This window comes from Lentinus tigrinus (assembly GCF_003813185.1).
Source record: "Lentinus tigrinus ALCF2SS1-7 unplaced genomic scaffold L226scaffold_40, whole genome shotgun sequence".
Taxonomy (NCBI): domain Eukaryota; kingdom Fungi; phylum Basidiomycota; class Agaricomycetes; order Polyporales; family Polyporaceae; genus Lentinus; species Lentinus tigrinus.
In genome coordinates this window covers 113,155-136,350 of record NW_027137949.1, presented here as the reverse complement: position 1 = coordinate 136,350, position 23,196 = coordinate 113,155, and the positions used below count along the sequence as shown (strand labels likewise).

Below are 23,196 nucleotides of genomic sequence, written 5' to 3'. Positions count from 1 at the left end.
CCTTTCTCCCCTCTTCCCTCATCTCTACCCTCTACCCTCCGCGCTCTCCCCTATTTCGCCCCACCCTACTTTAGTATTAGTGCTCATGACATTCTACGACTGATGTTGATACCCTAATGTTCTACGGTACTCACGACCGTGACGATAGCTTTACGAATTTACGACCCGTTCATCCCTATCTTCTACCGCGTGTGTTTCGCGTGCTCGCGCGATGCCCTCAGCCCTATCATGCGTCCCGACAGAGCGGTAGCAAACTCAATTGCCAACTGCTGCGAGTTCTCATCAAGTGCCGTCACTGCGCGCCGAGTGCGGACCGCCACGATTGCATGCGGACGACATCCCAGACAGGCACTGGCAGATATCAATTATCAAACTACCTGCGTATGTATCCCGCTGGCTACGCTGCGTCTCTACAGTATTATGGTAAGTGTCTACCTGTCTGAATGTCCGTGTGTCGTTTTCGCGACGGTCAGCTCAGCCTCCCGACCGCGCTGTGTGGTGTGTACAGTACATACATCTACATCTCGAGCACGCTCCGCACCTCAAACTTCAAGCCTCGAAGCCCAAACGAGAACGGAACGGCAATGGCCGATTCTCCTGACTCTGACTCCTCCGACGCACATGCGCACGCAAATCGGCGGAGCGCCATCGGTCTCCATGGGCGGCGGGCGGTGTGGATTTGTGGATGCATGACGGTGACCGCGGGCGACCGTGTCTCCAGTCCGGGTCATGAGCGGACAACCTGTTCCCACTTGCGCAGACAGGAGTATGCATTGTAATCTGTGGCGAGCAAACGCAAGTCCGGTCAGAAATACGTCCACAGCGATGGTCCCAAGTCCCGTCCGGGCTTCCGACGTGACATCCCGACACGGCGTCCTCAAGGTATCAAGACACCGGAGCGCGCGACGTCCCGACATCCTGGCGTTCCGGGTCTCATGCAACATCCGGATGGCGGTGCCGTGACCCGTGTGGGAAGCGAGGGAAGCCGGATGGGAAGCGAGTTGCGGACTCACCAAAGCTGCCAAACTGCGAGCAGGTGCAGTTTTTGTCGCGCCGGACCTCAGCGCTGCGCGGACAGTGTGCGAAGGGCGGGTGCTGATATCCGATGTCGTCGAAAAAGTGGATCTGGTCCTTGCGCGCAAAGAGCGCGGCGCCGATGCTGTGGACGGGTGCGTCGCCCCAGCGCTGTGGGTGACGCATCAGCGTTGGGCGGTTGCATGCAGGATGAGGAGGGAAGCAGGGATGTGGATGTGGATGTGGACGTCAATCAGATGACGTAGGGACGAAAGCTGGCGACCGGTACAGCAGGATCGAAAGCGGTGACATACCTCGTAATAGAACCCGCCCTTCGACTCGAGGTGATCGAAGAACTTGCTGTAGGCTTCACCTCGCCAGAACTCCAGGTTCGCGATTTCGAAATTACTCCAGACTGCGTGGCGATACCCGGCGAGTGTCAGCGTACCAAGCGGGGATATGGTCGAAAGACACGTACAGTGACACATGTTATAGGTGTTACCGCCATTATCGGACAAGAACTTCATGGAGTTATTTGGCGCGAGGTATTCCGGGTGGATATCGATGAACTCTGAAGACGATCAAAGTCAACGCTGCGAACTGCTGCTGTGGCGGAGGCGGACTCCACCTTTCACGGCATCCCAGAGAGTGGGGACAGTTTGTGGCCACTCGTACAAGGAGACCGTGAACCCTGTTGGCGATAAAGCGCGCGATTAGTGCGGTCACCGTTACTGCGAACCCACCACACGTACCGTATAATTTGTCATTCTCCTCCATGAATAGAAACGGATCGAAGTCGGTGTCGCAAAGGAAGTTGACATTTGGTCTGATGAGGCGTCAGCACAGGGGAGGGCACAGAGGACGAAAACTCACTCAACACGCCAGTACCACTTGTACTTCTGCACTAGTTGATGCCTGTAGAAGAACTATCCTGCTCGTCAGCCTCGTGTGGGAGTCTGGAGAAGCCGCGACCCCAGGAGACGCTTACTCCAGAGTTGAATCGGCACATATTCCGATAACTGTGACGCACTGAGTGAGATCATGACGTGACAAATGACACTGTCAGCGGCACTCACGGAACGCTGCCTGCAACCCCATGGTCTGCGGTCAGGTCATGCTACCATGGTGAGTGCAGGCGTAACTTACCTCCATAGATGACGCCATCCTTTATCAGGTGCTCCCTGCCTGACGTCGCCTTATCCTCGTCTATCCAGTCCGGCTGGAACCAGTGGTCGTGCGGGATGAGGCCGAACGACACGGGTCCGGAGATGATGGCGCTCATCTTCCTGCATGGCGCGAAACAGAGCTCAGATCTGTAGTGGACGACGTGGCAGGGGAGGCGAGGGGAACTCACTCTTTAAACTCGTCCGTGAAGGGAACCTCGTTCAGGAAGACCCAAGGGTACCCGAACCGCTTGTTAAAGCGGTCTTCGAGTTGCTGCACGCTGGAGAGTGCGCCGTCCAACTCGGAGTTGCGCGCGAGCATGAGGAGAACAGCGTTCGCTCTTCGCGTGCCGTTCGAGCCGAGTTCGTATTCGGAGAGTACGGTGGTGTTTTCAGGGGCGGTCCAGTTGCCCGTTGTCCACTGTAGGTGTGCGCGGACATTTGATACGGAGATGAAGTGTGCGTAATCGGGCTGCAGATGTCGTAGGATAGAATGGAGACTGAACTGCCATCACAGGGGCATCAGCACTAAACATACGAGCCTAGATCTCAGAAATGAGCGCAGTACTTACAAGGAACGTAGTGGCGAGTCCAAACCAGAGCGCGGTGCGGTTCACTTGGCATACACGATGTCGAAATGTGCGTGGGTAGCATTCTTTGCAAGGAGTGGGGAGAGGAAGCCAGGGAGTCATGTCGATGATGATGGGATGTCTTCAGAAAGGAGCGGGAGGAAAAGGTCAGTAGAGTTCATCGCCACAGCGTCCCCAGGATTGTCATTCACACCCGCAGTCCTTCAGCGCAGTCCAGAATGCAAAGTGCGCAGTTTGCGGAGGCGCACGACCTTCGGACGCGGAGTCTAGCGGGGCGGGTCGATCACGGGCGCCTCTTATGCCCCTCGGTACCGGGTCGACGAATGGCTGGCTCTTCAAGTACTTTTCCAGAGAGAGTCGAGAATCAAAGTCCGTCCGCGCAAACGACTGCATTCCGCATAAGTCCGCTCGGGCGGTTGGTATGATTGATAGCTGATGACTCAGCCGATCGTTCCTGACCGGTGACCACAGCGAGTCAAGGCTTGCATTCTCGGAGTCGTTTATTGAACCTACGCATTTCATCTCTAGTCAGCTCAATGAGAATATGCGTTGATAATACTGACCGTTTGGTGACCGACGGTCGCATGAAGACGGAAGGTTGAACTTTAAAGTCAGGCAAGTGCGCAGTAGCCGCAGCACGGGAGGACATTACCGTCCGCAGCGCTTATAAGGCAGAGCTATTCTTGGTACGCCTGGCTGTCGCAGAGACCAGAGTGAATGTGAGCGATAGATATGGCGTATACAGCCTACACTGCGCACGCTTCTAGTTGGATGATGCGAGCCACAACGCGATGCAGGCGAGATTGTGCATGAGGGAGACGAGAGTAAATGGAAGCTTCGCGGGATACGAATATCTCTATGACAGGGTCAGAGCCGTGGTAGGAGGAGGTTGAGCGTGGTGTGGGCACTGGCAATGCAACGAACGTTGAACGTTGAACGTTGAATCCGGAGTCCGTTGGGTTGGCGACTCGGCATTTGCCGCTGTCGCCAGTGCAGCCTAAAGGTGTTGCAACTTGCATCCTCACTTTAGTACATAACCACGGAGAGCTCAGCCTGGGTCACGCGGGATATGAAAAACTCTACTCACCTTGTAAAGGTTTTCGAATGGCGGGTCCGAGACATCTCTCCATTCCTCGACGCAGAGGACACGAACACTGGACTGCAGCGCCTCTACGTACACCGCTCGCCGCCTCAAGAGTTCGGGCTTGGTCAACCGAAGCCGCCTAGTGATCCATCCATCCTCCATGGCAGTCAGCAAGATGCGGAGCTCATCCAATTGGACACCGTGCGCGGCCCTGTCAGCCAGGCAAGCTGCAATCTCCTGAGCGAGCTCGGCATCCCGGCTAGAGTGATCAGCTACAAGCTCGAGCACGACCAAAGCAGCACACAGAGTGTGGCCTTGTGCATCTGGAACCGATGCGCGAAGAGCCTTGAGCAAGTACAGACACGCATCCATATAGTCATCGTCACAATCAATGTACGTGTCTGTGACGGCGATTTTCCGCAGGTCAGGAAAGGCGAGCAGCGCGTTTCTCCACCGTTCCTCTGACAACCTGTGGTCGTCGTGGCTTTCCACCCGGAGCTCGGACACTGGTGCTCCCTCAAAAGCGGATCGCAGATCTCCCAGAAAATCCAGGATTTCAGGCGGTTCCTCCGGAATCCACGCTGAGATGCATATGGCAGTTCCGAGAGAAGTACGCCCGACGATGTCGTATATATCCCAGTAGCGCATATGCACGATGACGGTCGTGACGAGGGAGAGGATAGGTAAAATGGTCCTGTCCAGGGGAAGGGAATACACGGCCGTGATGGGGGTTTCGGGTGTGCCGTTTGGAGGGAGGTAGCGACAACGGCGGATGACGCGGACATTGAGGTCGGTGGGAAGCGGCGCCATCTTGGAGAGGAACGCAGAGATGCACAGCGGAAAGTCTTCAAGCGTGAATTTGCGCAACGTTGATGGGAGCCTCAGTGACGATCCGGCCGCGAGGGAAAAGGGGACGCGGGTGATGGAGAGCTCCTCGAGCATGGGGTGCTGCGCCAACCATGTCAAGAAGTCTGCGAGAGCGATGTCGCCGAGAAGGATGCAGTATGACAGTTCCAGACACCGCAGCGTGGGGAACACTGGGAAGCGTAGGGAGAATCCGGTGGTGCGTTGCAACGATAGGTATGCAAGGCGCGGAAACTGCTGGATCTTCGGAAACCAGAAAAATGGGTAGCGGATGGGATCGCCCTCTTCATCTTCCTGTTGATTGGGATTGAGTGGATCGAGGTTGTTGGCTCGATCGTGCACTTCATAGTCCCACCCCAGGGAGAGCTCCTCCAGGAGAGGCATGGAGTGATACAAGAACAGCGCGAGGGAAAAGTCCGGGCTCACGTTCAACTCAAGAAGCTTCAGGGAGCGAACACGATGTGCGTTGGGAGCAAGTACGTTCATGGCCGAATCCAATAGACCTTCTGCCCGCGATATCCTGACATCCACTGGCATCTCGCCGGAGAAAGTGAGGCTGTATCGTAGCAGAGCGGTGTCTAAGTCCTTCCAGATGTAGATGTCCCGCCAAAGCACGGGGGAACCGCGGGCCACCACGGACCATCGCTTGCACACGCGGAGCAGATCGTACCACGGCGCGCAGCTTTTGGGCGGGGATGGGTATCGAGACCGCACCATTTGCTTCACCATCTCCTGTGTATATTGGAAGATTTCCAAGAGGATTTCGTTGGGGAGACGGTGTATGGCACGTCGCTGTTCCTGCAACAGCGGACTGTCGCGTTCGCCTGGCATCCGACTCGGAGGCAGACTAGTACTCGGAGTCGTCATCCCTTGAATCGTCTCCCTTGATACCATGCATGGTGAGCTAAGCAGCATATATCTAGGGCCATGGATTACTTCACCGTTTGCTTGCTTGCTATGTAGGAGTTCGCTCCAATGTGCAGGTGGTTGCTGCCTGACCTTGTAACGATAACCAAGCGGTACTACCAATGGTAGTTATTGACGTAATCAGTCAGTTTGAAGCGAGAGTAAGTAAAGCCGCCCTGCCCTGAACACGCTTCTGATGGGGCGCCAAATCTGCCTTATCCACCAAATTGCTTCTACCGTTTACATCGGCGCAAACCTCTGTTCAAGCTAGCCAACCCAGGTGAGGAACTCGGGAGACACCTTGATAGCATTCCGTATAGTCTGACTGTAACGCAGCCATATGAGGTGCTAACGACACTGCGGTCGCGTCGCGTTGAGTCACGATGACGCCGGAACCTGTAAGTTTACAACGCACTGAGATGTCCGCTCCATGACCGCTCATGCAGACTTTGCAGAACGTTACAAATGACTGTGATGGCACTTCCACGTGCCGCGCCATCTATCGACTTCCGAATGAGATCCTGGTCGAACTATTCCGGGCCGTCCAAGAATCAATCACCTCCTCAAAATCTGCGTGCGGAGTCGAATCCAGGCAATGGTACCGCCTCCTACGTGTATGCAAGCGGTGGTCCGTTGTCGCGCGTTCTTCTGCCGTTCTCTGGCGTGTCATCCAGCTCACGGGGACACCCGACATCCGCCTCCTCAAGTACAGTCTTACTTATTCTGGGGACATGCCAGTCGATATCTCGTGCACGTACTTCGACGCCCCGTTCACCGCACTCACCCCGCTCATTGCGCCTCATGCACATCGGATACGTTCGTTGAAGCTCGACGAACTCAATATCATCGGCGATCAGGCACTCGTATCACTACTTTACCATGACATGCCGCAGCTGGAGGAGCTTCTCCTGAGCTTCAGCTTGGACGGTTACGATGGCGAGGACGAAGAGCTCGATCCGCTTGATCCTGATCAAGACGAAGACGAAGACGGCAATCCCGTCCGCTTCCCCTTCTTCTGGTTTCCAAAAGACACTCAATTCCCTCGCATCGTGCATCTCCACATCGGAAGATCAGTTGCGTTTCCCCTGAGGTTCCCTGTCCTTCCATCCCTCAGGCAGCTTGAGCTGTTGCGATGCACCGTGCTCGGGGACGTCTCGTCCGTGGATTTCGTCGGATATCTCGCGCAACATCCGGTCCTAGAGGAACTCTCCATGTCCGGTCTCAAGCTCTCCCTCGTGGACGGCGCGGTCCTACGCCTACCCGTGACTCTCCGCAAGTTCACGCTGGAAGACTTCCCGTTACGTGTCTCGGCCTTTCTCTCCAAGCTTGCGCCGCTCCCCGTCGATCTCGACGTTTGCCTCAACCGCCGGCTGCGTTACCTGGAGGGTACAGACCCAGAAACCCCTTCCACAGCCATGTACTCGCTCCCCGAAGACAAGAGCGTCCTCCCAATACTCACGCTGGTGGTTACAATCACCGTGCGACAGAGGTCTTGGGACTCGTACTGTATCATCGGGCGGACGCCGGCCGGTGCCACTGTCGAAATCGCTGCTGACCTACCGGAGGACCTACTGGAGCCGCTGGATTTCCTGGGCGACCTACGGAACGCGTTCGGGAACGCACCGGTTACTGAACTCCGCATCGAGGGCCATGAGGACAACAAGCTCACGGAAGCCCAGTGGAAACGTACCCTACTCGCATTTCCCCAATTGCGGAAGATCGCCGTGACGGATACAAGTACGGAGAAGGGTTCGGACGCGTCGATCTCCCTCATGAAGGCCCTCCGGTCCTTGAGCACGATCTCCGATGACAAGCCAATTTGCTCGCACCTCAAGGAGCTCGAGTTGGCGGCTATGGGGGCTACACGAGACGAGCAGCTCGTCAAGGAGATCTCCGAAACTCTTACATTCCGGAGGTCACTTGGGACGCCGTTGGAGAGCTTGCTCGTCTACCTGAAGACCACCTGGCGTACAAAAACAGCGAGCGCGAAGTATTTTGAGAAACGAGAGGCGCTGTACACGTCTGTCATCCATCCTCTCATCGACGTGCTTTTGTTGGAGCGTGCGCCGCGCCAAGCTGTAGTTGTTGTAGAAGAGGTACGCATGACTTCATGGTCCGCTGCAAGTGCTGCTACTGACATATAGGAGACATGCGAACAGTCCGACTCGTCTGGTTCAGATGGTACCGACAACTCAGGCTCCAACTCCGAAGACTCAGAGCCGGAGAGCACAGACTCCGACTCGGAGTCAGACGAGGAATCATCCTAGGAAGCATACACAGTATCCAATCTGCATGGATCCTATAGCTATCCATGCGCATAGGTATACGTAGACTAGACAAAGATGCCATCCAATGAAAGAGTCACGGTCAGCCTAACTTGTTCGTCCAAGCGTGATCTGGTAACAACGTTACTCGTGACACTGTCACACGGCGAAAAAGTCTGGATGATGATCATCCTCCCTCCATCCACCACGACAGTCTCAGTCGCTTCGGTCCTTGTCTGTGAGTCTCTGGTCATCAATATGCAGCGTTCACTGAGACTACATGACAACAGTGGTAGCTACACACCCAAGCGATCCGAGGACGGACAGCCTGAGGCTTCTGAGTCGCTGGTGACTTGGATATCGAGTTGTTCCGCTCGACGTTGACAATGACCATTGCGAATGAGGCGGACAAGTCTATCTTACACCTCCCAGAGGATGTTCTTGTGGAGATTTTTTTCCTCGCTCAGGATCCTTGGGAAGACCCGTGGTACCGGTTGCTATGGGTGTGCCGACGCTGGTCCACCGTTGGTCGACGCGCTCCCATACTGTGGCGAGAGATCGAGATCAGAGAACGACCAAATGTTGGATTGATTGGGACTAGCCTGCAAAACTCCACCACCATCCCCATCGACGTGAAGTTCTCCGAGACCGTCGATTTGGCAGGCTCGATGGCACTTCTGGCGCCCCACATTGGCCGGTTACGCCGTCTACACCTCTCTGGGATCAAGAACACAACGGACGATGCTATTCACCGGCTGTTAGCAGAAACTCTCCTCCCCTCGAAGAGCTCCTCCTCGTATTTGCTCGTTCGGCCCCACCCCGGCTCGATCTCGACCTGTTCTCTCCTGCCTATGAAGAAGACACCGAGCTGTTCGTCTGGACTCCACGTGTCGAACAATTTCCCAATCTCCGAAGCCTCACCCTTGGCCGTGCTGTATCCATCCAAGGCCCGATGCCGGTGTTTCAAACATTGAGAAAGCTTGAGCTTCACGACTTCCTACGAGCGCCGTTCACCCTGCCCGAGTTCGCTAGCTTCTTGTTGGAGCACCCTCATCTCGAAGAGCTCTCCGTGCGCAAATACCGCCCCACGCTCAAGTCTGTTCCGGCGCCCCTCGCCCTGCCCGCGACGCTTCGCAAGTTCTCGCTTGAAGACAACGCACACTATGCGAAGCCGTTCCTCTCCTCGTTCTACATCCCGCCCACAGTGGACGTCACGCTCATTCGCGCGCTCGACTATATGGATCATGGCGACCTCGGGCCAAACCTCGGGCAGATACACTTGGATGTCAAGAGCGCCATGTCGGCTACTCGGCTCATCCCTGACGACCGCAGTCTTCTACCCATACTGTCGCTAGTGAACAGTGTCACGCTGCGCCGCGAGTACGAGTCCTTGCACTCCATCATCGGCACTACGCCGTCAGGGAACGTTGTTGACCTTTCAGGCCGTGCGTACGACGACGCCGAGAAGGACCTCCTGGACGCCCTCAGGCTCCTCAGGGACATTGTCATCATATTCTCTGGAGCTCCTATCGTGGAGCTGTGCATCAAGAGCCACGGGTCGTCGCGGATGGAGGAGGAGGACTGGGCTTTGGCTCTGAACGCGTTGCCAACCTTGGAACGGCTCTCTGTTCTGGGTACCGGCGGCGGAGAGTGGGACGCACGTTACACTCTGCTGGACGCATTGCAGTATACGCCACGGAAGAAGACGCGCGGGAAGAATAAGAGGATTGGGGGCTCTGGTCGAGTACCAGCTCTTTGGCCGCAGCTGAAGTCGCTTACGTTCGTCTCGAATGCTTGGAAGATGGAGGACGAAGAGCTCGCGGAGGCGCTCGAGACGTGTCTCAAGAATAGGATGGAACGCGGGAGCCGTTTGGAGGAGCTGCGTTTGATTCTCAAGTATATCCGTCGTCCAGATGACTGGGGCATTGACGAAAACTCAGACGCGCTTGACGAAGAGGGCACCCTTGACGAACAGAACAGCCTCGACGAAGAGAACGCCCAGCGTCGGGACATATATTCTCTGAGACTCCAGCCTGCTGTTGGACACCTCCAGTTGGAGTTCGTGAACGACTGGTGAGAAGGTCATTTGTGGTTATGAGGAAGGACCCCGAGGGTGGTTTAGAGAGAGTAGCGCTCAGGGCGCAATATCGTATCACTAGTGATGTAACGTTACAAACGAGCACCGCCAACTCCAGAGCGGTTTCACATCCGCGTGGTCATGGCAATCCAAGTTGAGAACTACGATCGAACTCAGCCAATGATACTGTATATAATCAGAAATTAATGAAAAGTATCTACAAGATTGCGACATGCAATAGCGAGCCGCAGTGGAAGAACAGCCTACACGTCAGACATCCTGAAGTGCAAACGCCCCGCCGCATGCAGTCGAGGGAACGCGTCCTGTAGGAATGTGACATAATCGTCAAACTCGGCCTGCCGACTATGAGCAGAGCGGGGCGTCGCAGCCAGCTCCTTGCCAAATGGTCCCCACTGCTCCACGAACCCGCCATCGCATAGCACACAAGTGAACGACTCCAGGTAGGGGAAACGCACGAGCATGCCTGCGTCCACTGTTTCCCAACGAACAAGCGCAGGCTCCAGGTCGTCGATGGCCCAGAGCTCGTCGATCGTGTCGCGCCAGTGCGGCCCGTACCGCTGGAACCGGAGCTCGACGTGTCGGAGGTTCTGGGGAGGGGTCTGCGTGAGCAGCCGCCAGTTGTTCGCTAGGATTCCCGAGTAGAGCAGCGTCGCGGCTTCACGGCGCAACAGGCTCGTCGTGGTGGAGTATAATACGAGGGTGTCGAGGGAAGAGTATTCCTCGAGGTGAAACCCGTCAGCCCAGTCCTTGGGGACTCGGACGTCCGAACGCTTGAGAGGCGAAGAGTTGACCTGTTCCTTGATGATCCACTTCAGGTCGCAGGTGAAGCCAAGGACATTCATGGACAGCGTGTGGACATACTTCTTCAGAGGGCGCACTATGTCGATCATCGTGGCTCTGTATAAGGTTCCTCCACGTAGAGCCATGGCAAAGGAGAGAGGGGATGATTGTGGTTGTGCGTCACGTTGGAAGCCACCAAACATCTTCTCAAGGACATGGGTAAAGCCGGTCACCGCGCTTACGAAGACCGTGCCCAGCTCCAACTCGAGTGGGGGGAGTTCTGCCAGCTCCGGCTGAGCCCGGACCATCGACTCGAAGAAGACATGCTGGAGAACGAGCGCGTCTATGCGCCCGAAGCTGGACAGGATGCGGCGGAACGGCCTAACATCCCGAATGAAATGGCATTCCTGGATTTTGACTTCTTTGACAGCGCGACTCGGTTTCGGTGCCAGACTGAGATCCAGCGGAGTAGATGCGACTGTACCCGGGATGGGATGGCTCAACCGCAGTGCCGTGAGAGTGATATGCGTGACCGTGGGGAGCTGGGCCAGCTGTCCTAGGATTTCATCTACGTCCAGCTCGAGCTGTCGTTCACCGTCCCGGGAACGACCGTCGACAACGACGGAACGGAGGAACCGTCCGGGCTCTGGCAGCGTTGAGAGGAACGCTACGAGGTCCTTGAAGGTCCGGGAGGGTACTGCGGGGCGGTACACCACCCCTCGAAAGAGGTATGGCCGCGCGAGAGGGCGCCATGCGCCGCAGACCAGCGCACAAGAGCGCAAATCGTCGGCATCGTGTACATGGGAGAGGACGACGTCGAACACGTCGAGGGGCACGTGCGTATTGATTGGTTCCAGAGAGTCCATGGCGGTCGAGACCTACGAAAGAGACGCCAAGGATTCTTCAGTAGGAGGAGCCTGAACGCACAATCGGAGGGCCCACCTGAGAGGATGCGGGACGCCAAGCGTCGAGGTGCAAGCTCAAGCTTCAAGGCCGATAGGAGAGGTAAGAAACGAAGACCACGGTCCCTCGTCGGGATCATATCGAACATATCGAACATCCGAATCAATCGGACTTTACCCACGACTTAGCGACCGCCGTCGCAGTACCGGCTGAAGAGCGGACAGAACGAATAACCTGTAACAAAGAAGAATCAAACTGTCAGTGCGTGCACAGCTCGAGCATAAGTGATACCCTGCTGACCTGGTTGGACTTGAGTGTGATCAAAGGAAGCGTCAATTGTAAGATCATCTGGTTCAACGTTGGAACGTCGAGAGATCAAGTAGGGAAGAATAGGGAAGAATCTGCACATTGGGCTTAGCAATGTCTGCGCGTATACCACGTTGCTGCAGATTCAACCACATCATTGAAGTCCGAGCAATCTTCTCAAGAAAGTGCGCTCCAGGTGATTGAGGAAGGCCATCGCACCGAAGCAACGCATATGACATGTGATACCGGATATGACATTCGTAATGTACTGGATGCGAGTACATGTCGCGCAATCAAACGCGAGACGATGACGACAAGGTTATTCAGTGTTCATGCGCGCGAGTTGCGGAACCAGCTAACAATGGAGTGCAGATGGCAGAAATAGCATGAACATGAGAACACAGCAGAGATATACGCGACACTCACCGCAACCATTGGGGACTAGCCCTGTGCCTCCGACATCCTGAAGCGCAAGAGACCCCTCTCATGCAACCGCGGCAATAAACCCTGCAACAGCGCAGCATAGTCATCAAACTCCTGCTGCCTCCTCCTAACGCTGCTTCCCAGAACCTGCGCGACCGTCTCTGCATCCTCAAAAGGCATACTCTGGTTAGCGAAGAAACCTTCATCGCACAGAACGCACGTGAACGCCTCGAGACGCGGAAAGCGCTGGAGCGTGCCCTCGTCGACCGTCCTCCATCCGACCTCTCCCGGGTCCGCACCGGGGCCGTAAAGCACGCGTAAGTCGTCGAGCACATACCGCATGTGCAGCCCGCACCGCTGGAAGCGGAGCTCGATATGCGTCAGGGAGGTCGGCGCGTTCGACAGGACGGACCAGTTGTTCGCCAGAATGCGCTTGTACAGGTCGACCGCGTGCCTCCCCGCCATCACGCTCGTCGTGGTGAAGTACAGCACGAGCTCGCGAATGGAGGTGTGTGACGCGAAAGAGAAGTAGGGGAGATAGTGATACTTCGACTCGACCGTGCCGACGACGATGTCATCGGGGTCGCAAGAGCCAAGGAGGACGTTGATGGAGACCGAGCGCACGTCCCTGTCAAAGGTGTTAAGCATTTTCAGTAATTCACCTGGCCCGTCCACGAGCCTCGTCGAGACCGACAAGCCTGCAGCTGGCGGGGAGAAGGAGCGGCGGAGAAACTGGTAGAAGCCCTGTAGGCTTTGGATTGAGGACACAGGGGCTCGGACCCGGTCTGTCTGAATCGTGCCAACGCGAACGGCTAGTGGAGGGGGAAGCGCGGGCTGGATTGCGCCGACCATGGCTTGATGCCGCATAAGAATCTCGGCTAATGGGGATGGAAGGTCGAGGTGGCATACGTCGACCTTGATTTGATGCAGGACGAGAGTCTCAACTTTGCCAAGGTGAGTGAATAGCTGATGGAGCGGTGCGAAGTCGCGGACTTCGCAGTTTTCCAGTGAAAGCAACCGCAGCTGAAGCGGACGCTCGGGCGCAGAGAGAGCTGTCATACCAGTACCGCTGACCCCTTTGGAGTTCCTTCTGAAGGAGGCGAACATTCCGTTCTTGGTGAAAAGCTCCGTGAGCGATGGGAGCCTCTCCAGTGCCTCCGAGAGGTGGCCCGTCTGTACTTGCCGCTGTTCGCCCTTGGGGTCGTGTCCGCACAACATCAGACGCCGTATGTACCTGGCGACTTCAGGCGACGCGGAGAGAAGTTGAAAGAAGTCGGTCCAGGTGCGAGACGGCATCGCCGGGCGAACGACAACTTCCCGGAACAGAACGCGACGCGCCTGGGAAGCCCAAGTGGGGCAAACGAGCGAGCAGACTTTGAGGGTAGCGATGTCGCCATCCATGTGGGAGAGGACGAGTCCAAGAAGCTCTGGAGATAATCGTTGAATGTTTCTGATGTTTGATGGGGATTCGACGTGTTTCTCGAGCACATTTGCCCCCGTGTTCATGCTAGGGGTCGAAGCGGTCAGCATGATTTATCCAGAGATCAGGTTCAGGGAGCAAGAACCAAACGTACCTAGTAGGATTTGCGGTGTTCTTCCAGACATATTGTGGGGACATGGTGAAACCACCGTCACGATGTTTCGACAGGTCACCGTAGGTGCGTCAATAAGACAAATCGCCGTCACTCTCGGGATGGCCTTCAAGCGACGAGGTAAAACAGATAACTTTCACCTTGCTAGGATAGGTGCTGTGTATCGAATGAACCTATGGGAGGAAGGTGGTTGAGAGTGGTTGGAGACAAGAACCGTGTGAACGCTGTATGCTCAGCGCTACGTAACACAGGAAACCCGTAATCGTTTGCCTATTCAGGAAATGATCATGAAATGGTAAGTGAATTGTTAAGCTCTATCATTCGCCGAAAGGCTGATGAATCTCCGGCTACTGCACCTCTCTAGGCTAAGAAAAGGTTGTGAGAATATTTCCTTAGACTGAAAAGGTTCAAACGGATGGTTGAGCAAAGTATTTGAAAGTTTTATTCTTTCCTCCGAATTACTTACCATTTCTCGCGTGGGGAAAGGATACATTCTTTGCAGTGTAAGTTGGTCCTCAACGGCGCGCGTCTAGATCCGATCGAACTCGAACGTAGCCTTGAGCTTGAGCCCATGGAGGACCATGCACGAACCCACACCGAACTACACTCAGGAAGTCTATACAATGGACCTGCCGGAATGTATTCCTTAGGTGCTGCTCAACTGGGCCTGCCACCACCACCCTACCCCCTACTAAGTAGGCTGAATGATCTTACTCGTGTTTTTTCCTACATGTACTTATCTCACTGTACGAGCGCATGATAAGCTCGTTCGCCGCCGACGTCTTATATATCATGCTTTGAGCATACACTGAAGGACGCGGCCGTGTGACGGGTTGCTGTCAGCCTATGGTACCGCCGCCGCTGCCTACGGACGTGTCCGCTGCTATCGTAGCCTATATCGAAGTTGGATGGAGGAAAGTCGAAGGATAGTATTGATCGTATCATCGGGCGCATGCTCCCGCCGTTCGAGCTTCAGAATACTTACATCTGGCGCGAAGCTCCAATGCAGTCAGAGTGCCAACATTTTCAATTTCTTTCGCTACTATCTACATCGCGAACACGGACCAGCTATTACGCATTACGCACCAGCTACGGCAGCCTCCGCGCCCGCCTCGGCCTCAAAGTCCGTCTCGAGGTCTTCGCGCTCGACGTTGAACCCATAGTACCGCCAGATGAGGTGCACGTCCAGGTCCGGCTGCTGCTCCTCCTTCGTCCCGACCATCCCCTGGAACTGGTACACGCTCTTGTTCTGCGGGTGCACGGCGTCAGCGGTCGCGTACACACCGCGGAAGAAAGGTACTCACCAGACCAAGAGAGACCTTGATCGACGGCAGCCCTGGGGCGTACTTCTCGAGTGTGAGGTCCTCAGGCTCGGACTCGGAGGACGCGTCGCGCTCGGACGCCTTGACCATGCGGATGATGTTGTGCGCAGCGAGCTGGCCCTGGAAGAACGCGTTGTGTCCCGCGTTGACGGCCCCGAACGCGTCCGCGGCGTCGCCCACAGCGAAGACGTGCTCCGCTGCGACGCGTGTCTTCGGGTCTTCCTCAATCACGGGCTCCTCCTCCTCGTCAGTGACAGGGGACTCGGGCTCAGACTCGGGCTCGGGAGAGGCGGAAGGGATGGCCAACTCGGGCGTCGCGTCACCGTTGATGGACAGCTGCGCAAAGTCGTCGGGAAGCTCGTCGGCGGGGATGGGCTCAGCGAGCTGGAGCGTGCGGCGGACGCTCGCCATGCCCTTGTTGGGACCGTCTGCGTGGACGGAGTTCGGGAAAACGCTGCGGAGGAGCGCGGTGTTGGGCGTTTGGCCAGTGCATAGCAGCTATGCGCAGTGGTTAGCGGGAGTACGGATATATGGTATGAACACACATACGACAAGCTCTGCGGAGATCTCCCTTCCGCTCTGTGTGCGCACCACGCGCTCCCCATCACGCGTCTCCTTACTTGCGAGCGAGGAGAGGTCGAGACGATCGCCGAGGATCGTGCAGACGTTGAGGCTCGAGAGGGAGGAGACGATCTCCGAGTGCATGGCCTCGTCGAAACGAGGCAGCAGACGGGTGCGCGAGTGCAGGAGCGTGACCTTCGTTGTCGGGTAGATCTCAGCAATGTCTGTGGCGAACTCTATAATGCGGAGGTTCAGTAAGACAATGATTAACGCGACGAATATAACGTGACGGATATAACGGCGCAACTTAAGGTTTGTGCGCCACCCGGAATCTGGAGATTAGGTTACGGGCGCCTCTCCATCGACATCGGAAAGTGGATGTCCGATTTCGGCTGCTCCTCCTAACCCCGGAGAGGGGGAGTGGTCTGGACTCACATGCCTCCCGAGCGAACCCGAAAGGCCCTGAGTGCGCGCCAGAGATAGGAGTGGCATCGTGTAGAAAGTGACCGACGGATGCAAGTCGCTCAGTGGTGTGGTGAGAGCGTGAGCGAAGACGTGAATATAACACAGACCGCTCGGACCCGCATGCTGCCCAAGCGAACTCGAGAGGCTCGAGTGTGCGCAAGTGAGAGAGCAGAAAGTGGCATTGCGCAGGGAATAAATGATGGAGGCAGGTCGCTCGGCGGTGAGAGCGTGTGCGAAGACGCAGATAGAAAGAGCGCTACCAGGAGACCGGCAACTCGACCACATGCGAAGTGCGCTCACGATCCGGACACAAGGGAGATGCGAAAAGAGACACGAAGGATGGGAAGACACTCACGGATACCGAGGGCACCACCACCGACGACGAGCACGCTAGAGGCCCGCTCGACCCGCTTATGGAAGCGCTTGAGCCAGGCGACGCCGCCCCGCTTCGTCCCGCGGGAGACGTCGAGGACGTCCGCCTTCTCGACATCCTCGCCAGGGATGGGGCCCCAGAGATTGATGGGTGACGGGAGATGGCTTCCGAGGGCGTAGACGAGATAGTCGAAGTGGAGGGTACGGTCTGAGTCAGCGACGCCGAACTCGGGGAAGGCCCTGTCGAGGGTAACCGAGTGCGGGGAGAGGGAGGTGATTGACGCGTGCAGGAAGACCTGCCTAGAGTCGTTGACTATCGGGGTAGGCTTGAGCGGGGCTGTGAGCGGGGGCATAGGAGCGTCAAAGGCGGGAGGGGGTGCGAAGACATTGTTGTAGGGGATGAACGCCTTGTGTTCGTGGCCGGGGAGGACGGCGAAGCGAGGGAGAACGTAGAGATGGTTCATGTGGTCGTTCCGGTCGACGAGCACAACGCGCCATCCCTCCGGGAGGCCCTGGGCGAGGATGCAGGCAGCGCGAGCCCCACCATAGCTGGCTCCGAGGACGGCGACGGTCTTGGTGGATGAGGACCGGACGAGTGAGACCATAACGTATTAAGCCGGTAAAGATAGAGTAAGAGGGGGGCGGGCCAGGCGCAGTCTATCCGTCAGAAGGAAGGAGGAGACGGTTATAAGGGAAGGCTAGCACATCTCTCCCTCGTCGGGGCAGCAGGAAGAGGGCGAGGTCCAGGAAACGCTGATCACCCGAGATCAACGCCCCACCGGAATATCTTATCAGATACCGCACACACGTTGCAATCATATCAGATAAGACTGCACCCGATTGGCCGGCGCTCATCGCACGATATTGCGTGGCGTCTATCTCCTGGGCCTCGTCCACGGCCGAACCTCTCCCCCGTCCTCCTATTCGTCCCGCGCACCCCAGAGAAATGTTTACTAGCTCACTAGCTCAGGGTCTACTTAGCTCTCCGTCGTACCACTCGCAACGAAGACGACGACGAGAACGGAGCCAAGGTCGAGCTCGGCCGCGCCAAGCTTCGTGAGACGTCCGACGTGTCGTTTCGTACACGGCCCTGCGGCGTTACGCTCGCCACGGATACCCGCTCGGTCGGTGGGAGACTGAGGCTGTAATTTCGGTGACATGGGCACGACGAGACCGTCCTCAGCGGCGGGTCGTTCCCAGGAGCGACGCACGGCGGGAATGCACGGAGGGCGCGCGAATGGCGGGAGCGAGTTTACACCCGGTACCTGTAACACGTCAGGAATGCGATGAACATCTCTGGTCGCTGGCCGGCGGGTCCTTTCTTGGACGTATGGTTTCCGGACCCAGGCGGAGGCTGACACACGCCTATGTATACGCACATGGTGCTGAACGTCCATACAAAACGCACTCATCCTTCGTTTCTCTCGTCTCGAGGTGACGACATCTGCGCGACATGCATAACGACATGCGCAACCCCATCGCACCGTCAGCAGGAATCTTTGTGAATATCCGAGAGTAGCAATGGGCTGAGCTGCTTCGTTAGTCCCTGTGCAAATGAACTCAAGGTACGCAGGATGTCCTTCCATTGTGCCACCTCCATCTCCCAGCTGACGCGACGATATCGATGGCTAGGGACGCACATGCGGGACGTCCACGTCGAGACACTACCTCCCCGCGTAACGTGTTCATCTTGGCCCTGCTTCTAGCCCGCAACGCGCATTCCGTACGCCCGCACCGTCACGCACCTCGCACCTCGCCATCCTGACGTCAGGGCCTATGAAGACGCACGAATTCGTTAATTCGTGCCTCGTCGAGCTTCCATTCAGCAGCTGAGCGACGCGCGTTCGGGCGATAACGAGGCTGAATGAAGACCTGGAACCCGGCGCACGGACGCAGTGTGCAGTGTGCACTTCTCGTGCATCGATGGAGCCGCGGGCGCACCCACTTGGGGAAGTTCTACCGCCCAATGCAGCGAAGAGCGGCACTTTACAGGCTATGTGCTTCGGAGCGCGGAGCCCCAGGGCTCGATGGTCGCCTCCCCTCGAAGCTCGAATGCGGGATTCGGCATCCGGCATGTCCAGTCGTATGTTTTCGGTGTATGTTTTCGGCGTATGTTCGTCCGAAGGTCACGAACTTCAGTGAGTGCTTGTGTATCTGACGATCCCTCGTAGGCAGGTGCTCAGCTCGAACATCTCGGCAGGACGGACCTGGCTTCTTCGGCAAGCAGGAGGAAGGTTTGGGCCCCTGGTTCCGGATAGCGCAAGCTTGCTGTACACGTCTGTCTTGCGTGGCGCATGCGATGCGGTCTGTGCAAATATGATTACGCTCTACTAGCACCTTCGTTTCTGGACGCTCGTCACTGGTCATGCCACCGCCAGTCTCTTCCTTGAGCGCTGTCATGTGTGCGTGCGCCCTCAGTTCGAGTTCGCTGTGCCGACGATGGCGAGCGGCGACTTCCCTACATGGTCGGAATGCCTGCGTTGCCCATAGATAGGGCCACGTATCGCCGGCCAGGGGAGTTCTAGCGGGCAATGCAACGAAGTGCCCCCACCACGGAGTGCGGAGAGATAAGGGCTTGTGGGGTACAGCACACGGACGCTATGGAGGAGGCACGTCTTGCATACGGTCAGTCTCGTATCGTGTGGTATGTGTTCCGTATGTTTCGGATAATGTTCGCTTGAGGAACTGAGAATTGAAGAGCACCAGTCATCATTCCAGGACCCAGGTGCAAATCGAGGCGAGGCAAGTGGTGCCTTCGAGCGACTCCCTCCTCGCACTCTCCGTGGAATGTCTTCGTGTTAGAAATCGCTCTGCCGGTGGGTGGCCACATTCCCCTGCGCTCCTATTTACTCGCTTGCACCATTGGTCGCTGGTCTGCACTGGCACATCCACGTCGAGTTTGTAGTTAAGTCCTCTGCCGCACGCAAATACTACCCGGCCCGAGTCCTCGCACCTGGGTCAAGTTTTTCTTCACATTTCCTCTCCGCCTCAGGCTCCGACTCGAACCGACGCGAATACCCTTGCGCACGACGAAATGCCAACGTCTAGCAGCCTGCGTGAGTTTCATGAGCACGTCGAGCTTATGAAGGCGTTTGTTCCTGCGCGATGAAGGTCTCTCGCGCTTCAGGACTTTCCGGCTTCCGGCTTCCGGACCGGAGTCCGAAAACTTGAGATGTACAGTAGTAGTAGTAGGTAGACAAGAACTACTAGTTGTTGCGACTTGCGAGAACGAGAGAACGTCTTTCAGAAGTTGTGTTGGATCCCTGAGTGTAGTTCGGTGTGAGTCTGTGCTTGATCCTCCATGGGCTTAAGGCTAGCTTCGACACCCAGTCGTTCGAGTTCGATCACATCTAGACGCGCGCTGTTGAGAAGTTGCGTAGCGCTGGGCATACAGTGTTCGCACGGTTCTTGTCTCCAACCACTCTCAACCACCTTCCTCCCATAGCTTCATTCGATACATAGCACCTATCCTAGCAAGGTGAAAGTTTTCTGTTTCACCTCGTCGCTTGAAGGCCATCCCGAGAGTGACAGCGATTTGTCTTATTGACGCACCTACGGGGACCGGTCGAAACATCGTGACGGTGGTTCCACCATGTCCCCACAATATGTCTGGAAGAACACCGCAAATCCTACGAGGTACGTTTGGTTCTTACTATTTGAATCTGACCTCTGCACAAAATATGCTGACCGCTTCGATGCCTACCAGCATGAATCGAATCCCATCAGAGATCAGAAACGTTCAACGATTTGCTCCAGAGCTTATTGGCCTCGTTCTCTCCCACACGCATGGCGACATCGCTACCCTCAAAGCCTGCTCGCTCGTCTGCTCCGCCTGGGCTTCAGAGGCGCGTCGCGTTCTCCTGCGGAAAGTTGTCGTTCGCCCAGCGATGCCGTCTCACACCTGGAACGACTTCTTTCAACTTCTCTCCGCGTCGCATGAAGTCGCCGGGTACATACGGCGTTTGACGTTCTGCGGACCCGACAAGATCGCAGAGCAGCAAGCACAGACGGACCACCTCTCGGAGGCACTGGAGAGGCTCCCATCGCTCACGGAGCTTTGCATCAAGAACGGAATGTTCGGCCCCTTCGAAAGGAGCTCCAAAGCGGTCAGCGGTGCTGGTATGACAGCTCTCTCTGCGCACGAGCGTCCGCTTCAGCTGCGGTTGCTTTCGTTGGTAGACTGCCAAGTCAACGACCTCGCCCCGTTCCACCAACTATTCACTCACTTTGACAAGGTTGAGACTCTCGTGCTGCATGGAATGATGGCCGACGTATGCCAGCTCGAGCGTCTACCCCGACTAGCCGAGGGTCCTATGCGGCAGTACGTTAGGGTCCGCGTAATCCCGCCCGAACTTCCACCTCCACTAGCCGTTTGCGTTGGCACGATTCAGGCAGACCGGGTCCGGGTCGTTCTGCCCTCAAACAAACACCGAAAGGAGTTCTACCAGTTTCTCCGCCGCTCTTTCTCTCCGCCAGCTGCAGGCTTGTCGGTCTCGACGAGGCTCGTGGAGGGGCCGGATGAATTGAGCGAATTGCTTGACGCTTTTGACAGGGACGTGCGCTCGGTCTCCATCAACGTCCTCCTTATCTCTTGCGACCTCGATAACATCGTCGCCGGCAGGGTCAAGTCGGGTTGGAACCGTCGCTTCTACATCTCTTTCAAGTCATTCACCTCCATTCGCGAGCTCGTGCTGTACTTCACCACGACGAGCGTGATGGTCGGGAGGCACGCGGTCAGGCTGTACAGGCGCAATTTGGCGAACAACTGGTCCGTCCTATCGAACGCGCCGAGGTCCCTCACGAATATCGAGCTCCGCTTCCAGCGGTACGGACTGCACATGCCACATGTGCTCGATGACCTACGCGTGCTTGAAGGCGTATGGGGGGCGGTTGACGAGCGCACAATCCAGCGCTTTCCCCATCTGGAGGCGTTCACGTGCATTTTGTGCGACGAGGGCTTCATCGACCACTTTTCGCCTTTCAAATATGGGGAGCCTTTCGTGCCTGCTCCTGAAAGCAGCGTTACGAGCAGACAGCAGGAGTTTGATGACTATGCGGCGCTGTTGAGAGGTTTCTTGCCGCGGTTGCATGAGCGGGGTCTCCTGCGCTTCGAGATGTCGGATGTATAGGGTTCCCGAATGGTTGCGGTAAGTGTCGCGTATGTCTCTGCTGTGTTCTCGTGTTCATGCTATTTCTGCCATCTGCACTCCATGTTAGCTGGTTCCGCAACCCGCGCGCAGGAACACTGCCTCCTTGTCGTCACCGTCTCGCCATTGATTGCGCGACATGTACTCGCATCTAGCATATTATGAATGTCATATCCGGTATCACATGAACAAGCTTTGATTCGGTGCGCTGGCCTTCTTCAATTACCCGGAGCGCACTTTCTCGAGAGATTGCTCGGACTTCAACGATGTGCTTGAATCGGCAGCAAAGTGGTATACGCGCAGACATTGCTAAGCCCAATTTGCAGATTCTTCCCGATTCTTCCCTACTTGAATTCTCTCGACTTTCACCGTTGAACCAGGTGATCTTACAATTGACGCTTCCTTTGATCACACTCGAGTACAACCAGGTCAGCAGGGTATCACTAATGCTCGAGCTGTCCACGCGCTGATACTCACGGCACTGTGGTTGAGCCATCCCATTCGCATCTACTCCGCTGGACCTCAGTCTGGCACCGAAACTGAGTCGCGCTGTCAAAGAAGTCAAAATTCAGGAGTGCTACTTCATTCGGGATGTTAGATCGTTCCGCCGCATCTTGTCCAGCTTCGGGCGCATAGACGCGCTCGTTCTCCAGCATGTCTTCTTCGAGTCGACATTCCGAGCTCATCTGGAGAAGAAAGCCTTATACTTGCCATAAAGGGCTTATCGACCTCCCTAAAAGAGACCTTTCTCTCGAAAAATCATGATGTACCCTTGCCGCGGTTGCATGAGGACTCCTTTTGCTTCCGAACAATATCGAAGATCAAGGACTTGCGACTGTGGTTAGCAGGTCATGCGGGGATCGTGAATTGCGGTCATACTCACAAAAGGAGATAGGTGAACTTTGAAGGATGATCGGCTGGTGTCAGTACTACCTCTGTCCACCGCGCAGAGAGATCAAGAACCGATAACAATAGTTGTGAAGTCCGAGTAGGATCGAGGAAGTGAGCCAAGAGCCCTGGAAAACCAGCCCGTGTTTCTACATAGCATCAGCTCGTTGCCAAACCGCCAAATCCGCCGGGGGACGAATGCCCATAGGGATAACCGCGCTCGGTTTCGTGAGCTGGTGAGCCTTCGTATACGTATATGATCTCCTGGCACCGCATCATACCCAGAGACCAGGCCGACCACCAAGGTGCGCTCCATCCATTGAAGGATTCACGATGAGAGACATGTTGTGTTGCTGCATCGGACTGGTTACGAGATCGTGACCACTGTGGAGCGACTTAGATACTATGCTGATGGAAGAATTCGCTCTCTGCCGTGAGGATGATGTTTGCGAAC

General features: G+C 56.3%; 9 protein-coding genes across 9 annotated transcripts; 4 read left to right on the top strand and 5 right to left on the bottom strand.

Moving 5' to 3' along the window:
• The first annotated feature begins 12 nt into the window (after positions 1–12).
• Positions 13–844, top strand: L226DRAFT_257802 (uncharacterized protein). Its single transcript, XM_067673336.1, has one exon. It carries the CDS (start codon positions 229–231, stop codon positions 691–693), a length of 465 nt encoding a protein of 154 aa, XP_067530699.1. The 5' UTR covers positions 13–228; the 3' UTR covers positions 694–844.
• L226DRAFT_547877 (glycosyltransferase family 15 protein) lies at positions 728–2,499 on the bottom strand (the record flags this gene model as incomplete). Its single annotated transcript, XM_067682535.1, has 10 exons — positions 728–780; positions 1,014–1,185; positions 1,329–1,429; positions 1,493–1,585; positions 1,643–1,705; positions 1,767–1,840; positions 1,888–1,940; positions 2,003–2,043; positions 2,161–2,300; positions 2,369–2,499. 10 exons carry the CDS (start codon positions 2,497–2,499, stop codon positions 728–730), a joined length of 921 nt encoding a protein of 306 aa, XP_067530698.1.
• Positions 2,500–3,461: 962 nt separating this feature from the next.
• On the bottom strand, positions 3,462–5,687 carry L226DRAFT_493352 (uncharacterized protein). The gene is made up of 3 exons (XM_067677433.1): positions 5,657–5,687; positions 3,855–5,598; positions 3,462–3,791 (listed from the first exon to the last, which is right to left on the bottom strand). The coding sequence occupies exons 2-3, from the start codon at positions 5,580–5,582 to the stop codon at positions 3,789–3,791; spliced, it is 1,731 nt and encodes a 576-aa protein (XP_067530697.1). The 5' UTR covers positions 5,583–5,598; positions 5,657–5,687; the 3' UTR covers positions 3,462–3,788.
• Positions 5,688–5,867: 180 nt separating this feature from the next.
• Positions 5,868–7,904, top strand: L226DRAFT_562981 (uncharacterized protein). The gene is made up of 4 exons (XM_067683533.1): positions 5,868–5,901; positions 5,958–6,019; positions 6,077–7,717; positions 7,769–7,904. The coding sequence occupies exons 2-4, from the start codon at positions 6,005–6,007 to the stop codon at positions 7,886–7,888; spliced, it is 1,776 nt and encodes a 591-aa protein (XP_067530696.1). The 5' UTR covers positions 5,868–5,901; positions 5,958–6,004; the 3' UTR covers positions 7,889–7,904.
• A 367-nt stretch (positions 7,905–8,271) lies between these two features.
• On the top strand, positions 8,272–9,962 carry L226DRAFT_616363 (uncharacterized protein; the record flags this gene model as incomplete). The annotated part of the gene is made up of 2 exons (XM_067686898.1): positions 8,272–8,582; positions 8,651–9,962. 2 exons carry the CDS (start codon positions 8,272–8,274, stop codon positions 9,960–9,962), a joined length of 1,623 nt encoding a protein of 540 aa, XP_067530695.1.
• Positions 9,963–9,991: 29 nt separating this feature from the next.
• On the bottom strand, positions 9,992–11,754 carry L226DRAFT_616362 (uncharacterized protein). Its single transcript, XM_067686897.1, has 2 exons — positions 11,706–11,754; positions 9,992–11,641 (listed from the first exon to the last, which is right to left on the bottom strand). Exon 2 carries the CDS (start codon positions 11,627–11,629, stop codon positions 10,226–10,228), a length of 1,404 nt encoding a protein of 467 aa, XP_067530694.1. The 5' UTR covers positions 11,630–11,641; positions 11,706–11,754; the 3' UTR covers positions 9,992–10,225.
• A 462-nt stretch (positions 11,755–12,216) lies between these two features.
• L226DRAFT_616361 (uncharacterized protein) lies at positions 12,217–14,143 on the bottom strand. Its single transcript, XM_067686896.1, has 3 exons — positions 13,970–14,143; positions 12,399–13,902; positions 12,217–12,327 (listed from the first exon to the last, which is right to left on the bottom strand). Exons 1-2 carry the CDS (start codon positions 14,011–14,013, stop codon positions 12,414–12,416), a joined length of 1,533 nt encoding a protein of 510 aa, XP_067530693.1. The 5' UTR covers positions 14,014–14,143; the 3' UTR covers positions 12,217–12,327; positions 12,399–12,413.
• Positions 14,144–14,893: 750 nt separating this feature from the next.
• L226DRAFT_554921 (iron uptake cluster protein) lies at positions 14,894–17,562 on the bottom strand (the record flags this gene model as incomplete). The annotated part of the gene is made up of 5 exons (XM_067683027.1): positions 14,894–15,236; positions 15,292–15,807; positions 15,859–16,106; positions 16,691–17,279; positions 17,539–17,562. The coding sequence occupies 5 exons, from the start codon at positions 17,560–17,562 to the stop codon at positions 15,066–15,068; spliced, it is 1,548 nt and encodes a 515-aa protein (XP_067530692.1). The 3' UTR covers positions 14,894–15,065.
• Positions 17,563–20,125: 2,563 nt separating this feature from the next.
• Positions 20,126–22,045, top strand: L226DRAFT_257525 (uncharacterized protein). The gene is made up of 4 exons (XM_067673335.1): positions 20,126–20,343; positions 20,414–20,826; positions 20,887–21,854; positions 21,925–22,045. The coding sequence occupies exons 1-3, from the start codon at positions 20,300–20,302 to the stop codon at positions 21,834–21,836; spliced, it is 1,407 nt and encodes a 468-aa protein (XP_067530691.1). The 5' UTR covers positions 20,126–20,299; the 3' UTR covers positions 21,837–21,854; positions 21,925–22,045.
• The last annotated feature ends 1,151 nt before the right edge of the window (positions 22,046–23,196 follow it).

Excerpts from the sequence above, each read along its gene's own strand:
- L226DRAFT_257802 (XM_067673336.1), top strand. The coding sequence starts at position 229 with ATGCGTCCCGACAGAGCGGTAGCAAACTCAATTGCCAACTGCTGCGAG.
- L226DRAFT_493352 (XM_067677433.1), bottom strand. The coding sequence starts at position 5,582 with ATGACGACTCCGAGTACTAGTCTGCCTCCGAGTCGGATGCCAGGCGAA.
- L226DRAFT_562981 (XM_067683533.1), top strand. Across the intron at positions 7,718-7,768 it reads CTGTAGTTGTTGTAGAAGAG|ACATGCGAACAGTCCGACTC; the intron begins GTACGCATGACT and ends GACATATAGGAG.
- L226DRAFT_616362 (XM_067686897.1), bottom strand. The coding sequence starts at position 11,629 with ATGGACTCTCTGGAACCAATCAATACGCACGTGCCCCTCGACGTGTTC.
- L226DRAFT_616361 (XM_067686896.1), bottom strand. The coding sequence starts at position 14,013 with ATGTCCCCACAATATGTCTGGAAGAACACCGCAAATCCTACTAG. Across the intron at positions 13,903-13,969 it reads AACACCGCAAATCCTACTAG|CATGAACACGGGGGCAAATG; the intron begins GTACGTTTGGTT and ends TTCGACCCCTAG.
- L226DRAFT_257525 (XM_067673335.1), top strand. The coding sequence starts at position 20,300 with ATGTCCCCACAATATGTCTGGAAGAACACCGCAAATCCTACGAG. Across the intron at positions 20,344-20,413 it reads AACACCGCAAATCCTACGAG|CATGAATCGAATCCCATCAG; the intron begins GTACGTTTGGTT and ends GATGCCTACCAG. Across the intron at positions 20,827-20,886 it reads CAAAGCGGTCAGCGGTGCTG|ACTGCCAAGTCAACGACCTC; the intron begins GTATGACAGCTC and ends TTTCGTTGGTAG.